The sequence below is a fragment of the Dermacentor albipictus genome, chromosome 9 (genome assembly GCF_038994185.2).
Source record: "Dermacentor albipictus isolate Rhodes 1998 colony chromosome 9, USDA_Dalb.pri_finalv2, whole genome shotgun sequence".
NCBI lineage: Eukaryota > Metazoa > Arthropoda > Arachnida > Ixodida > Ixodidae > Dermacentor > Dermacentor albipictus.
The window spans coordinates 105,918,018-105,934,761 of record NC_091829.1 but is presented as its reverse complement, the minus strand read 5'-3'; the positions used below and the strand labels follow the sequence as shown (position 1 = coordinate 105,934,761).

General features: G+C 46.0%; 1 protein-coding gene across 3 annotated transcripts in view; it reads right to left on the bottom strand.

Moving 5' to 3' along the window:
- LOC135907212 (uncharacterized) overlaps nucleotides 1-16,744 on the bottom strand; it is a 111,918-nt gene that overhangs the window by 2,725 nt on the left and 92,449 nt on the right. For all 3 annotated transcript variants that reach the window (XM_070525206.1, XM_065438899.2, XM_070525207.1), the window contains 3 exons: nucleotides 14,913-15,007; nucleotides 7,018-7,103; nucleotides 3,318-3,543 (listed from right to left, as the gene is read on the bottom strand). In XM_070525206.1, coding sequence (XP_070381307.1) covers nucleotides 3,318-3,543; nucleotides 7,018-7,103; nucleotides 14,913-15,007 — 407 coding nt within the window. The remainder of the gene's footprint in view (nucleotides 1-3,317; nucleotides 3,544-7,017; nucleotides 7,104-14,912; nucleotides 15,008-16,744) is intronic.

The following is a 16,744-nucleotide window of genomic DNA, read 5'->3' as shown; positions in this document are numbered from 1 at the left end:
GCTCGGTCATGTTAATATAAGCTACAACCCGGTGCCCGTTGTCTAAGGGGCTCCGATGACGATGATAATTATGATTATGATGATGATGTATTGGCATCCATCTGAAACTGACTGGTTACAAATGGTAGCCCATCCTGATTGTGCTAATCATGTATGCTATACCAGCTTTTTATTCTAGCAGTTTTGCATACGTCCCCTTTATCTTCCTCAAAACTTCTCTATATAGTATCGCTTCCTGAGCCTGTAATGGATCCTGTATCACTAATCTCCTCCCTGCTTCCTTTTTTTTTCGCCTATGCTCTAAACGTTCCTTCCATTTATCGACAGTTCTCCAGTTGATGGTTCCGGCCATTTTAAATGCAAGTGCCTGTGGAAGATGTATGTAATATATGGGTCTCACTAGGTGAAAGCCTACGCAATATTTCCGGATGGACGGACGGACGGACGGACGGACGGACGGACGGACGGACGGACAGACGGACGGACGGACAGATGGACGGACGGACAGATGGACGGATGGATGGATGGGTGGGTGGATAGATGGATGGATGGATGGATGGATGGATGGATGGATGGATGGATGGATGGATGGATGGATGGATGGATGGATGGATGGATGGATGGATGGATGGATGGATGGATGGATGGATGGATGCTATGAACGCCCCTTTGGAACGCGCCAGTAGGTTGTGCCACCAAGCTCTTCTTATTATACTGCCTAATGCCGTACCTATCTGAAAAAATAATAAAAATTAAAGAAAAAAATGACGAATTCCCCTCATCAATCTTTTTGAACTCCTATTGGGAACTTTGTTGTTGTACTCCTCTTTTGTTTGTAGTTTCCCTACATATCGTCGAACAATCTTCCTATCGCCTCTTATTATTCTTCACTGCTGACATGTTTACGTTCACCCTGCTCTTGCTGAACCCAAGGGCTACAAGGAGGCCAGGGGTGCCTAAAGCGACTGCTGGGCAGGCACCTTCTAATAATGCATGCTCCATCATTTGCATTTCGTTTTTTTCCTGTTAATCAGTTAGTCATGGCAGGTTTACTTGCCATTGCCGCCACCCATGAGTATATTTCAGCCTCTCTGACTTTCCGTTTGCCGTTCTTTGTTGCTGGGTTGCTCACCCTACATGCCGCATACTTGCTGGTAAGCTTCCTAGTTATTTTCCTCCACTGTGAATCAATGTATTTCCTGTACAATTACCTCAACACTCTCCCAGCCCATTTACTTCCGTCCCTATTCCTCAGCCGTTCTTCATAATCAATTTAACTATGAGCTTCCCTCACTGGAAAACTTGTCCAGCCCATATAACCCTGCACACTTTCATTTGCAGTCTTCCCGTGGGCGCCCAATGTAAGGCATCTCGCTGACATTTGGTTGTCATCGAGTCCTTACTGTACCCCCGACTTCAAACGAACACCAGCATTTCCAAATGTGAGTCCTGAAACCGTTACAACTTTCCAAGTACCCCTGAGCACATCGTACCTTTCGTATCCCCATAGTGCCCTGCGTTTCATTGCGGCCGCATTTCTCTGCCCTTTGACGCTTGATGTTTTTTCCTGTGTTTCCATGTATCTATTGCCTTCGTTAATCCATATAGCAAAGTATATATATAGCAACCATATATAGCAACCGAGGTATTTTTGGCCCTGAATTGACACTGTCTGTTCACTGTTTTCATTCAATGCTATCACGCCATATTTATTACCACTAAAAAAATTGTTAGCAAGACACACAATCTCGTACGCATAAAACAAACCTGGAAGCTTCTGCTCTACAACTCTACGCGCCATTTCGAATGACGTCATAAACACAATATTACATCCCTATGGCGCCCTTTCCATTCTTACCATGCACATACATCATAAACAGCAGTGGGGATAAAGGTCACACCTACCACAGTTCCTTGTTGATATCAACTTTCCCCTCGCTCCTCATCTTCTCCCATTCAATACAAACGGTATATTCTATGTAAATCTCTCTTAACAGCTATATCCCCTTCGAAAACATAAAATGTTGCTGTGAACGTTGTGATATGCTCTTCTAATGTCTCAAAAAAGCCACATGTAAAGCACTCCTTTCTACTCCGCACATTTCAATACACTGACAAGGACAAGCAAGTGATCGTCCAGACGCCTATAGATTTTGTAGCCATTCTGAAGTTCCCCCAATATGTCGTTATTCTCCGCCTATGCTGGCAGCTTTCATTCAATCGCCTGCATCGCTAGCCTGTATATTACCGATGTCAACGGTCTATATGAGAGAATTCTACCTTTAATATGAGTGAATCTTTAACACGAGCGAATTCTCTCTAATGCAGCGCGGCTGCGCCGACGTGCAGAAAATTTGAAAACTAGACACCGTTTTAATTACTGCTATTGAATATCCAACCGCTTTGGTGGTATGCCGGGCTGCCGGGCAGTCTTGGAGCCCTTCAGACCGTGCTGCAGCTCGTAATGAACGCGACTGCACACCTGCGTCCTATATGTATATCCTATGTATATATATTCTATGTATATATATAGCGACGTGATGCTGACACCAGGATTCAGGCGGCTGCGTGCTTGTAGTGCCTATCGCAATAAGATGCCGCCGAGTGTCACGTGACACCCTCTTCGAAGTGAGTGCGCTTTGCAATGTTTGTGCGTAAGTTACGCCGTGAAAGGCCCAGGCATTTTTCTTTCTTTTTTTCTTCCAACAAGGTGTCGCACATACCACAGCCGGTATCAATGACGACGCCTTTTTGTAATGCTAACCAGTACAGGCGCAGTAACTTCGGCACGAGGAAGCAAAGAAAGAAAAAATGAAAGAAGAAAAGGCAGAAACAAAGGAAAGAAAGGAAGGAAGAAACAAAGAAAAACTTAAGCAAGAAGAAAAGAAAGAAAGAAAGAAGGAAAGACGAAAGAACGAAACAAAGAAAGGAAGGAAGGAAAAAAGGAAAAATGAAAAAGTTTGCTCCAAACATTACTAGCCGGAACCCGGGGGCCGGTGTTTACCGAAGTTGCATGGAGTACATGTTGCATGCATGCACCCGCCCAAGGATTTCCGCGAATTTTTCTTCTTTTGGCTTCAGACCCGTTTGGAAATTGGAAATTCATCATTCGTCAAAGAATATGTATTGTGTCATAAGTACAACAATTTGCTGCTATTATCCGCGCGCTTCGACATACACATTGTCTTAGTTCCCTTAAAAAAATGATAGCAATAAACACTGCAGGTTACGCCAAAGTAACGCCCGAAGCCTCGAACATTAAGATGGGAGAAAGCAATCTTCTCACTACATCGAAACTTACTAGAAATACAACTTACCACATCGAAGTTGATGATGTTCAGTGCTTCTGAGAATAATGCGTTAATGTAGTTCGGTGTCTCGGATTCTTGCGGAACAATTGTGTTGTCGAAATCGGTGCTTACGATGTACTCCGTAAATGATATGCGAATGGTGTAATGCAGTAGCCTACCATTCGGAAGTTTTGCGTGGCTAAAATGGTGCGATGTTTTTGAACCATTCGCGTGTGTCAATTCGATCCAGTTTCTGCATAAAAAAAGAGAAAGACAGATTATGAAGTGAGCGTAAAATCTGACCCAACAAAGTGTACCGCCATCTATTGTTTCATATATCATTGCGTGTATTATTTCGCTATGAATTTGAGACCCAGAGTTAATGCAAAAGTAGCAATGTGAACGTGGATGTGCTTGTGTAAACGCAGGAACAACGAAGCGTTGTCGAAGAGTTGAGGTTTCCTTCGCCAATAACACGTTCGAAAGTTACTGATCGATTGAAAACGCTTTCTTTCGACGCGAAAATTTTACGAGTTGAACGGGAAGGCCTAATTCTCCTGTCACCCTCTGGTTTCCTCCGCTGCCACGGCCCGACTGATGATCCGTTGCAGCCGGTCAGGGTCATTGCTCCGGAGGATGGTCTCACTTGCTGGAAAGTGGGGAGAAGGTTCTACCGTAGCCCGTGTTTGGTGGTACTTGTCCGTGAACTCTCCGCGTTGAGAGCGTTGCGGTCTGCAATTCAAGGGCGGTTTCTGTGGTTCTTGCGCATAGCGGCGACGTTAAGGAACGTCCACTGCGGAGTCAGGCACTAGCTTCTCGAGAAAGACAGAACTGTGGGACGACTCTTTATTAACCTCTGTCATGCCAAATATAGTGACTGCGGGCCACTCTTCGATGAACGTCTTTGCCGCCACTTTGGGTAACTAGGTTTGTGCCACTGGAAATGTACCACTCTACAATAACAAAAAAAGATCGCTCAAATTTATCTGGTGCTTAGCGAAAACGGGCCCGCGTCACAAGGGTTCCTCAAGGACAGCAATATCCGGCACATTAGCAAGCTGCGCCATGAATTCACTAGGTATGTGCCGCTCTTCAGTGAACCTATCGCCAACTTGGGTTACTGAGTATGTGCCACTACTTTTCGGCAAGTGAAGGAACAGTTCACATTGTTCCCACGCAGCAGCACGCCACTCTTCTCGTCTCGTACGCAGCTCGCTGACTTCACGGCAGTGCTAGTAGATTTTGCAGCGTGTCGAAAAATAAGGGTGAGCAAAGAGTCCTGTTCCCACTTTAAGCATTTCCCAGCGTTCACGCGCAGCAGCACGCCATGCATCTAGGAGGGCACACGAAGATTTCGCGGCCGCTTTGCTAGATGGCACTGGGTGTTGTTAGGGAAACGAGAAGGAGGTGTCCCACTGCATTACACGTCTCATAACTACCTCGTTCGACGGTGGCAATGCGTTTTGTCAAGATATAAACCCAATGCTAACGCATTACCGCCGACACTCATAAAACTCCTACCACTACTTTTCCACATAGACCCCTCACCGATTCAGGCATTTCTCCAATCGCGGCACCAAATTTGTGGTGCCCCTGTCGCAGAATCCGTCCGGCTGACTGTGGAACCACCATCGGACTGCTGTCTTGGCTTCATCGTTGCACGTGAATCGCTGCCATGCCAGGAACTTCCTCAGCTGCCCAAAAATGTAGAAATCACTAGGGGCGAGGTCCTGACTGCATATGGTGGGCGGTCCAGACTCTCCCAGTGAAATTACCGCAGTTTGTCGGTGGTTCTGATTGCCACGCTTCGTTGCTGGTACGCAGTGGACGTGTGAAGCACAGCCGCCATTTTCAACAACTGACAGCGGCAGCAATATTGTCAGGCAGCGGCGCTACTCTCTCTGCCATTGTTTACCGAGCGGTACCCACTCTCGCCGACGTACCGGGACAAAAGATCATTCATTGAAGGTTAGCGATACAACGCTGGCGGATGAGCGAATTTCTGTATCCTCGAATAAGGTCGCCAATATCGAAATGCGGCGGTAACGCGTACGGGCAGTTGCAGCCACGGTCCGGGGAAGTTGCAGCACACGCGTTCAATCCACATGATTCAATCCAGCATGATGGGAGCGCAGTGCGTTAGCGGCAACTCAGTTGCATTTCCGACCGCTGATGGCACAGGAGCAACGTGAAAACGGCGTCGCAGCGGCAGGCTGCCGCTGAGGCAAGTAGTAGCAGTAACATTTATTTCGAAGGTAAAAAAGTGGTTGTCGAAGACTTGGACGGCGGATGGAGAACTCATTTCAGAGCCCCTGTGGCCTGTGCCGCTGCCCTTGCCTGCTGTACCAGGCTGCGCTGGCTTGTCAGGTCCGAGCTGGACAGAGAGGCCTCCTACTGCTCCTTCATTTGAAGTGTTCGTAAGAGTATGGGTTTGTCCCCCGTGCACCCCCACGTAACATGGAAGGCGGTGGGGCGACCGTCGCACCATGGGCAGGTAGGTCTGTAGCGTTCTGGAAACAGAATGTGATATTTATACAGATTGGAGAAAGTGTCCGTCTGGAGTTGCTTCCAGTCGCGGGCTTCCTGCGCAGTAAGTTGTCTACGTGGTGGTGGTAGGAACTGGCGCATGAGGCGTTGGTGGTGGAGCCTAATATTATAAACTGTTGACATTGGTTGAAGTAGTGAGTGCTCGGGGGAGATTGTGTTTTGATCCGCACGGCTAGTGTAACCTCGAGGTAGACTGTCGGCTATCTCGTTCCCTTCCAACCCAGAGTGTGCGGGGGTCCAAGTGATCTGGTGTTTAACGTGAGTGTTTGATCCTGGGCTGCTTTGAACAAGGTGGAGCAGTCTTTTATGGATTCTTCCTGCTAGGAGGAGCCGACAAGCCACCTGCGAGTCGGTGATAATCTGAAGGGATTGGCTGATGGCATCCCCGTGTTGTATGGCGAGTGCTTTCGCAGCCACTTCTGCTTCCAGGATGGAGCAGTTTGACATGGTTAGACTTGTGATTTCTTGATGATTGGATCTCACAACATTTGCTACCGCTGCATGTCCATTGGGAGGTCCGCGACGAGCGGCGCGGCCGAAAGCGCCATCTCGTTTCTCTAGAGCAAACTCCTCCGCGAAAAGAGTCAATGCGGTCCAATCAAACCACGGCGCTCGTTCGCAAATTCGGCGCACGATTTTCCCCAAAACCCCGAAGTTTTTTTACACGGCCACTGACGCCTAAACACGCTAATCCTTATTTGTCATCATTTATTATGCTCCTAAATGGCCCTTGTGCGGCACGAGGGGGGGGGGGGGGGCATATGGGAAATGCTCATTCATCAGTACACCAAGGTTTGAATAATATGATACATTTGAAAACAACTTCTGACACGGAAAAAAAATAGGGAACAGTACAAAATAAGTACACGCGTAGCCGAACAGCACAATAAATGAAATAGGTATGAGGTGTTAGTATACTGCGCATTTCCTTAGCAAGACTTAAGCTTTTTTATCTTTTGACCAGAAAAACATGACGGCTCCTGAAAAGTGGCGAAGCAGACAACCAATAGAAACGTTAGCCTTGGAAAAAAATATAACAATTAAAATAAATAAATAAATTTCACAGTAAGTAAACTCGCTGCTTTTTAGAGTTGCGAAACGGTGAGTTCGATTTTCTTTCACCATGTCTTACTGATATATGACGAGAGCATCCGACTAGTACAGCTAAGCTATTACTCACTCCTTAGTGTTGTCCACCAGAGCGCATGTGTAAACACCTACGGTTCCCGCTGGCATCTTCAGATTCCATAGACAACACCGTCTTCCCTGTAACAAACCGGTTAGACATACTTAAAAAATGTCTGTTTGCATCTTTCGTATTGTCGTTGTATAAGCTTCTAAGGGTTACGGTAAATGTCCTAACTTTTTTTTTCTTTTTTTTGTGGTTGTTGTTCAGAAGGTCACTGTTTCTTGTGCAAATTTTGCTTGTAGTGTGTACAAAAAACCCATAAATGACTACTAAACTTTAAAGAAATCTATAATAACTCAGCATCCGTCCAAACGTTTCAAGGTTTACAACGTGATAGTAGGCTATACGCAATCTTTTTTCATACGGAGACCACTTCGCTTAGACGGTTCAATGAACCTCGGCACCTTCCAAGATGCGTCCTCCTTTGGGCAGCAAATATATATATATATATATATATATATATATATATATATATATATATATATATATATATATATAATTTGCTAGTACACCGCCCTGTACCTTTCTCGCGCGCTCGCTGTGCCTGTTGTTTTGCATGCAGCCGCCAAAAGTTCGAAGACGACGCACCATCTATAATAGCTCGGGTAGACACTCACGTCCTGTGTCGTTGAGGCCCTTCGGAACTCAGCTAGCATGCAGACGCTGGCGTACTATGCATAGTGTGCACGTTAAGGAACCCCATGTGCTCAAGTGTAGCCGGAGACCTTCCCTGCCCTCGCTACGGCGTGCTTCGTAATCATATCGTCGTTTTGGCTAGTAAAACTCCTGAATGATTATTTTTTTCTAGCACAGCGCTGCGCAGATTATTCTCGCTTTTCGTATCTGCACACGCCAGCGTCTTTTGGAGTCTCTGCTACCCTGCTTAGATACTGTTCAGTTCCACTCGTGTTTGATCTGTTTCCTTTTTAACCTGTAACGGTTACACTGTTATGTTTCTACAAAAACAAAGCTTCAAGTGGCGCGCAAGGAAAAAGCTCAGATTTGATCGCGATCGTCCGACAGAAAATGTACGCTACGACACCACGGTACAGACACCCGCCTCTGTGGCCCCGTGGCTATGGCGTTAAGCTTCTGAGCTCGAGGACGTTGGTTTGATACGGGCCATGGCGGCCGCATTTTGAGGGGAGGGAAATAGGAAAAAAGGCGTTCGTGTATCTACATTTCAGTGGACTTGAAAAGAACCTAAAGTGTCTGCCCCATCCACCCCCCCCCCCTTCCCGCCAAAAACAAAAATCTGTAGTCTCCCACGACGGTGCGCCTCAACAACCCGTTCTGTTTTTTGCACGTAAAGCTCCAGAAAGTTTTTGTAGTTTTGTTCTGTTTCTTTCTATATTCTTTTTTACCTCGATTGAAACGCGAGTGTTAAAGCTGCGTACACCCTTCTGGCGCTCGTACCCAACAAGTCTCGTACCCAACAGGTCTCGTACCCAACAGGTCTCGCACCCAGTATGTGTCGTATCCAGCATGCCTCGTACCCAGCAGAACTCCTACCCTGCACGTCGCGAACCAGCTCCTACCACTGAGTGACGCTGGCGCCACCCGCAACCGACCACACCACTACACTATCGACCAGTGTGATTCACATCGTAAGAGAAAATATGAAAAAAACATTCAGTTTACCAAAACTCAGTGCTGGTCTCGCGAAGCGTGACTCATAGTGCTCATGAGAGCTATTAAAGCTGGTACGCCGGTGCTACAGACTTCATCTATAAATCATGTCTTCATTTTTATTTATTCTACCTCCCCTTGGTAAAACAATCACTGCTAGCAGGGTTCACATCTGACGCGCGTCAGCACACGCGAATCGGTCGTTATGCGTAATTATAAGCTGACCTTTGGACGGTGATTTCGACTATATCCTAATAATGAGAGCGAGAGAGAGAGAAAGAGAGACGAAGAAGAAAGGTAGGAAGGTTAGCCAAGGACGTGCGCCCGGTTGACTTCGTTACACTGGAGGAGCGTAGCCAATTTCTAGAAACCCTAGCAACAATACCACGCAAGAGCCGGGGTGTGTAACCCCGTCACGGTTTGAGAACTTCCCGAAGACGGCGACGGTGTGGCTCCAAAGACAACAGCTGTTACCTCGCAATGTGCTTGACTGGCTGATTGAAACTTCCCACTATCTTCAACGTTGGCAGGTATTTTAGCCTTTAGCAAACGCGCAATCGATGCAACATTCCCGCTCCGCATGGGCGCTTTTCTGTTCAAATAATCAAAGCTTTCAAGCTCATTACGGATATTTTCGTACAGTTTGCGAGATACCCAACGATACGGTAGTACTTAATCGATCAACAGTTGCATACGCAGGAATTTGACGTGACGCAGAGAATATCATTTGCAAACGTGCCCCCTACCTCTATGTATAGAGATACGAGGGCACTTAAGAAGACGGTATATAAAGAAACAAGTAAAATTTCATATGGTCTGCATTCATATTTGCCAGTGTACCAACGGCACCAGCGTCTTTTGATCCCGTGAAATTCGACATCCGAGGGGGTCATTAAAGCAAGCCAAGCGCGTCAGAGCTGTGGGAACTGCATATATTCAAGCTTAGTAATTCCTTACTAACCCAACGGTAAAGTTGCAAAGTTATAGAGTCCAGCAAGCTTTCTCTTGCTAGTTGCGCTAAACCATTTCAGGATTCATTTTCAGGTACTCCTGCCTTCAAATTAATGGCTATATATGTCAAGCAAATCAAACAGAATAATAATACTTCGGGAACGAGCAGTCCGGTTAAATAGGAAATTTCATCGCGGAAGTCAGGCAGCACTTTTCGAAGAGTGGTCTTTGAAGATGTATCACTTATTGGATGCAGAAATAATGTCGTACATAAGGGGAAAACATGGGGAAGGCGGGAGAGGGAAATTCAAGACGAAAAACAAAACGAGAACAAGGTAAAAGCGGGAGCTAACGTTTGGACAAGAGGATTTGTCTTTTTCAAGGAGCAATGCGTTCCTCGGGACAGTATATATAGGGAGAGTTCTTCTAAAGAGGACAGGGAGTAAGGCGGGTGGGTGAGGCAACTGCCTAAGGTGTGTTAGTAGTGAGGGTATACAACGAAGAATAAAGGGCGTGCTATGCGCACGGCCGGTTACGGCGCCGTGTGTCAGCCGGCGTGTCATACATAATAGAGTGGTATGACAAAAAAAAATGTCAAATGTATTAAAAATGTCACAGCTTCGCCAGAAAGGCAAAGCATCGCCTGCTATAGCAAATTGCCAGATAGCTATACGAATTAAAGATATTAGTTTTAGCGGTAGTATAAACTTGGAAATTTTTGCTTACGAACCTAATTAACAAGCATGGTGTCAGTGTGCACACGTAAACGTGAGCACATCACCGTCGATGAGCGCGGACATTCGCTTCCAGAACGCTGGTGTGAGCAAGCGCGGCAGCAGCAGCGAGCGAAGTCACCCTCATGCGGTCGGTCGCTTCAGGCCAAGAGCGGCCAGAACAGAACACGCGCGATCATGCCTCTGCAGATCCCTTTCAACATAGGCCGCGCCCCATCGCACGCGGCCGTGCAATGTAGGCACTTGATGGAGGAGTCGAAGCCGCGCCGCCCCCTTTCCTTCTGCAGTGCCTCCCCACTTTCCTCAATGTATGACGCTCCAGAGCCTTGACCGTTAGTTTCCCTAGCGTGCTTACACTTACGTACACATACAGCATGCCCCTGGAGGGTCCACATAATTGCTATCGCGATAAAAGTAAACATTCTTGGCACATCACGTGTAAAATCCAGAATGTGATTACGACGTGGAAAGTTGGGCGAGTTGGATGATTAAGAGGCGTGCCTTCGCGAGGACTCCATGTTATGTTTGACCACGTGGAGTTCGTCAATGTGCACCCAATGCACAATGTACCGGCTTTCTTATTTTCCACCGACCTCATAACATGGCAACCAACGCCGGGGTTTAACCCGCTACATCGACTTCAGTAGGACATCCCCATAGCGTTTGCGCTATAGAAGACTTCACTAGAGAGGAGAAACAAAACAGCATAAGTTTCTAACGACAAAGTGTGATGACGAGCACTGGACTTTCATAGAAATTGTGAAGCAAAGCAAGTCGTTTGTCGGTCCGACCAAAAAAACAAACCGGAAATGTCGGCATACTGAAAAGTCGTTATATTTGCGTCCCAGCGTAGCCGACGTGCCATTTTGTTTTTACTTTGTGTTTGCATTAGTAAGTGTGTCATGTGTCATTTATTCTAATACTATATATATATATATATATATATATATATATATATATATATATATATATATATATATATATATATATATATATATATATATATATATATATGTTGCAGCTGTGGCATAGAGGTACAACACCCGCCTCGCGTGCAACAGGCCCGTGGTTCGAATCCCGGTGCCGCGCAATTTTCCACCGGATTAAAAAAAATCCGCGTGTTGATAAAATTGCATAAACAGGCTTGGAGTGTGGCCTCATCCCGGTGACCAGAACCGGTAACGCACTCCCTCACCAGAGCAGGATTGGCCACCCTCATGCAGTACTTGGCCACTACCTCCTACATGAACACAACAATAAAACCCCCAACAATCAGTCCCCAGCAGCTGCGAAGCAACTGACCACGGCGGCGGTAAGACCTGCGACGCAGCAGAGGGTGCTAAGAATACCTGGCCCCAGACAGGCTGCCATTGGAATATGAACCTGGCAACGTTTAACGCTAGAACGTTATCTAGTGAGGCCAGTCTAGTAGTGCTATTGGAGGAATCAGAGGGCAGTAAATGGGATATAATAGGGCTCAGTGAAGTTAGGAGGCCAACAGAAGCATATACAATGCTAAAAAGTGGGCACGTCCTGTGCTACCGGGGCCTAGCAGAGAGACGAGAACTAGGAATCGGATTCCTGATTAATAAGAATATAGCTGGTAACATACAGGAATTCTATGGCATTAGCGAGAAGGTGGCAAGCGTTGTTGTGAAACTCAATAAGAGGTACAAAATGAAAGTTGTACAAGTCTACGCCCCTACATCCAGTCATGACGACCAGGAAGTCGAGAGCTTCTTTGAGGACGTGGAATCGGCTATGGGTAATGTCAAAACAAAATACACTATACTGATGGGCGACTTCAATGCCAAGGTAGGCAAGAAGCAGGCTGGAGACAAGGCAGTGGGGGAATATTGCATATGCACTAGGAATAGCAGGGTATAGTTATTAGTAGCGTTTGCAGAACAGAATAATATGCGGATAATGAATACCTTCTTCCGCACGCCAGATAGCCGAAAGTGGACGTGGAGGAGCCCGAACGGCGAAACAAAAAATGAAATAGACCTCATACTCTGCGCTAACCCTGGTATCATACAAGATGTGGACGTGCTCGGCAAGGTGCGCTGCAGTGACCACAGGATGGTAAGAACTCGAATTAGCCTAGACCTGAGGAGAGCACGGAAGAAACTGGTACATAAGAATACAATAAATGAGTTAGCGGTAAGACGGAAAATACAGGATTTCCAGATCAAGATGCAGAACAGGTATTCAGCATTAACTCAGGAAATACACCTTAGTGTTGAAGCAATGAACGATAATTTTGTGGGCATTATTAAGGAGTGTGTAATAGAAGTCGGTGGTAACTCCGCTAGACAGGATACTAGTAAGCTATCGCAGGAAACGAAAGATCTGATCAAGAAACGCCAATGTATGAAAGCCTCTAACCCTACAGCTAGAATAGAACTGGCAGAACTTTCGAAGCTATTCAACAAGCGTAAGGCAGCTGCCATAAGGAAGTATAATATGGATAGAATTGAACATGCTCTCAGGAACGGAGGAAGCCTAAAAGCAGTGAGTAAGAAACTAGGAATTGGCAAGAATCAGGTGTATGCGTTAAGAGACAAAGCCGGCGATATCATTACTAACATGGATGGTATAGTTCAAGTGGCTGAGGAGTTCTGTAGAAATTTATACAGTACCAGTGGCACCCACGACGATAATGGGAGAGAATAGTCTAGAGGAATTCGAAATACCACAGGTAACGCAGGAAGATGTATGGAAAGCCTTGGAAGGTATGCAAAGGGGGAAGGCAGCTGGGGAGGATCAGGTAACAGCAGATTTGTTGAAGGATGGTGGGCAGATTGTTCTAGAGAAACTGGCCACCCTGTATAGGCAATGCCTCATGACTTCGAGCGTACCGGAATCTTGGAAAACGCTAATATAATCCTAATCCATAAGAAAGGGGACGCCAAAGATGAAAAATTATAAACCGATCAGCTTACTGTTAGTTGCCTACAAACTATTTATTAAGGTAATCGCAAATAGTATCCGGAACACCTTATACTTCTGTCAAGGAAAGGACCAGGCAGGATTCCGTAAAGGCTACTCAACAATGGACCATATTCACGCTATCGATCAGGTGATAGAGAAATGTTCAGAATATAACCAACAGTTATATATAGCTTTCATTGGTTACGAGAAAGCGTTTGATTCAGTCGGAACCTCAGCAGTCAAGCAGGCATTGCGCAATCAGGGTGTAGACGAGCCGTATGTAAAAATACTGAAAGATATCTATAGCGGCTCCACAGCCACCGTAGTCCTCCATAAAGAAAGCAACAAAATCCCGATAAAGAAAGGCGTCAGGCAGGGAGATACGATCTCTCCAATGCTATTCACAGCGTGTTTACAGGAGGTATTCAGAGACCTGGATTGGGAAGAATGGGGGCTTAGAGTTAATGGAGAATACCTTAGTAGCTTGCGATTCGCTGATGATATTGCCTTGCTTAGTAACTCAGGGGACCAACTGCAATGCGTGCTTACTGACCTGGAGAGGCAAAGCCGAAGGGTGGGTCTAAAAATTAATCTGCAGAAAACTACAGCAATGTTTAACAGTCTCGGAAGAGAACAGCAGTTTACGATAGGTAGTGAGGCACTGGAAGTGGTAACGGAAAACGTCTACTTAGGACATGTAGTGACTGCGGATCCGGATCATGAGACTGAAATAATGAGAAGAATAAGAATGGGCTGAGGTGCGTTTGGCAGGCATTCTCAGATCATGAACAGCAGATTGTCATTATCCCTCAAGAGAAAAGTTTATAACAGCTGTGTCTTACCAGTAGTCACGTACGGTGCAGAAACCTGGAGGCTTACGAAAAGGGTTCTACTTAAATTGAGGACGACGCATCGAGCTATGGAAAGAAGAATGATAGGTGTAACGTTAAGGGATAAGAAAAGGGCAGATTGGGTGAGGGAACAAACGCGAGTTAATGATATCTTAGTTGAAATCAAGAGAAATAAATGGGCTTGGGCCGGACACGTAACGAGGAGGGAAGATAACCGATGGTCATTAAGAGTTACGGAATGAATTCCAAGCGAAGGGAAGCGCAGCAGAGGGCGGCAGAAAGTTAGGTGGGCGGATGAGCTTAAGACGTGTGCAGGGCAACATGGCCACAATTAGTACATGACCGGGGTAGTTGGAGAAGCATGGGAGAGGCCGTTGCCCTACAGTGGGCATAACCAGGCTGATGATTCTGAATATGTATATATATATATATGCGCCCTATCCATATGAGTAGTGTATGTGTGTCACAGAGCCATTGTCAGGCAGCGATTGTCTAACTTGTAGCCCTGTCATCCAAGGCCAAGCGGCGTCTGAAACAGTGTTCGAAATAAATAAGAAAAAAACTTCCCTGCATCGCAATGTTTCTGTGTAGACGGTGTGCTGAAGTGCTTAATTGTAATATCATTCTTGCGTGGCATGGCAGCCTTTCTCTAGTTCAGGCTGTCTTTCGTGATTTCATCTCAGCCGCCTTTTTTTGCACCTATATTTCTTTCGGTCGCTTGTACCATTCGCCAATGTTGCGCAAGGTATTGGTTTATGACACAATGCCAACTTACACAATGACTTACCCAGAGATTAGCCGCCCGCGGAACAGTCTCACTAGCGATGCTCATCCCCAGAAGCAGAAGACCATCGGCTTTGATGTAGAACCAGCATGGGTGGCCTGGGAAATGGGAAAGAAAGTTAGTATTGGCGAGAGAGAGCCATCTCAAGAGGATCAGAATGCCCGCGGCAAGCATGTGATCTGCTAGGCAACGGCCTGCTATGGAATAGGGTGTTTGCAAATACACACACATATATATATATATATATATATATATATATATATATATATATATATATATATATATATATATAGTGGACTCTCTTAAACGGAACCTCAAGGGACCGGGAAGATATGTTCCGCTTATCAGGAGTTTCGTTTAGAGGGAGAAGGCTCAGGATTTCGCAATCCGTTCCGGACTGCTTGGTCCCGGCGAGGCAGGCGTGCACGCAATTGGCAGTCTCCGCTGAAGCGGATCTCAGATGCAAAATCTAGGTATTAAAGAGGACGGTACGCTATGGGCACACACTTTATTGCACAAAAGCGGTAAGCAATGAACTTTTTTTCAGAGCACTACTAAAAGCTTTAAATCTCTTTAAAGATTTAAAGATTTTCTGCGATCTATTGCGACACCAGATTGTCTGCGATCTTTAAATCTCGTCAACCATCCTTCGCTGCACGAGCAACCGTCGATGCGGAGCTGCAAAACAAGTTCTTCTACTTTCGCGCGAACGAGTGGACCACTGATCGGAATGTTCTCACTGCGGGCTCTCCGCAGCCAAGCCACCAGGCACTTCTCCAGATCTTCGTGGTTGGCCACCCGCAGTCGTTTTCTTTGAGGGCCAAAGCGTGACGTCTCGAAAGCCTGCCGCAGCTTATCCTTGTCCTTAAGTATCCTCGTGAGGCTGCTCTTGGGGACGGCGTGCTTCGTCGCAAGCGCTGTTTTTGTGAAGCGACCACTCTCGAAGTCGTTGATTATCTCCATCTTCCTTTCCAACGTAAGGGCATTGGAGGACGCTTCTGCGCTGCCATCAGGTGCTGACTTCGTGACGAAATGTCGCAGACGACGCTAAACAGCAGATGTAAGGCTTAAGCCTAACAACAGCAAGCGCACCGTGACAGAAAGCCAGCGATGCGGTTACAGTGTGCGAGAAAGAAGGGGAGACAGTGATGCATACCGCGATGGGGCCCTGCCTGAACGTCAAGTTGCGGTTTCGAGTCTCTTTTCGGTTCCGTTTATACGGTGGTCTGAAAAATCGAGTTCGGATTAACGGGATTTTTTTTACATTGCCTTAGTGCAAAACCAACCAACTGCGAGGCGTTTGTTCTATTCCAGCCTTGATTCCGTTTAACCGATTTCCGTTTATCGAGATTCTACTGTATATATATATATATATATATATATATATATATATATATATATATATATATATATATATATATATATATATAATCTTCGCAAAAACCCTACTCGATTACAGGCTGTTGCCCAGCATAAAACATGCTTGCCTGGAGCATTCTGATTCTCTTGTGCCATCGAGTTACGAATCAGTGTTATGTAGGCTCTAGGCGGATTCTCGCTGTGACTTTGGTACTGTCGCCAGAGTGCCGTCACGGTATCGAATGGTGCTTGCGAATAACCGTCAAACTGGCTATCCGGTTTAACCGGAGGGAAGTGAATCCAGTATCGAAAACTGGTTATCCCGTTGTCCGAATTTCAAGAAACTGATTCTTGGAATATACGGTTTAAATACCTGTTTAGCCGGCTGTTCCAATATTCGGATACAGCAATTCCCAAAGAAACATTTAAAAAGAAAGAAAGGTAAGCAAGCTACCAAGAGCAGATATCGGTTTTGC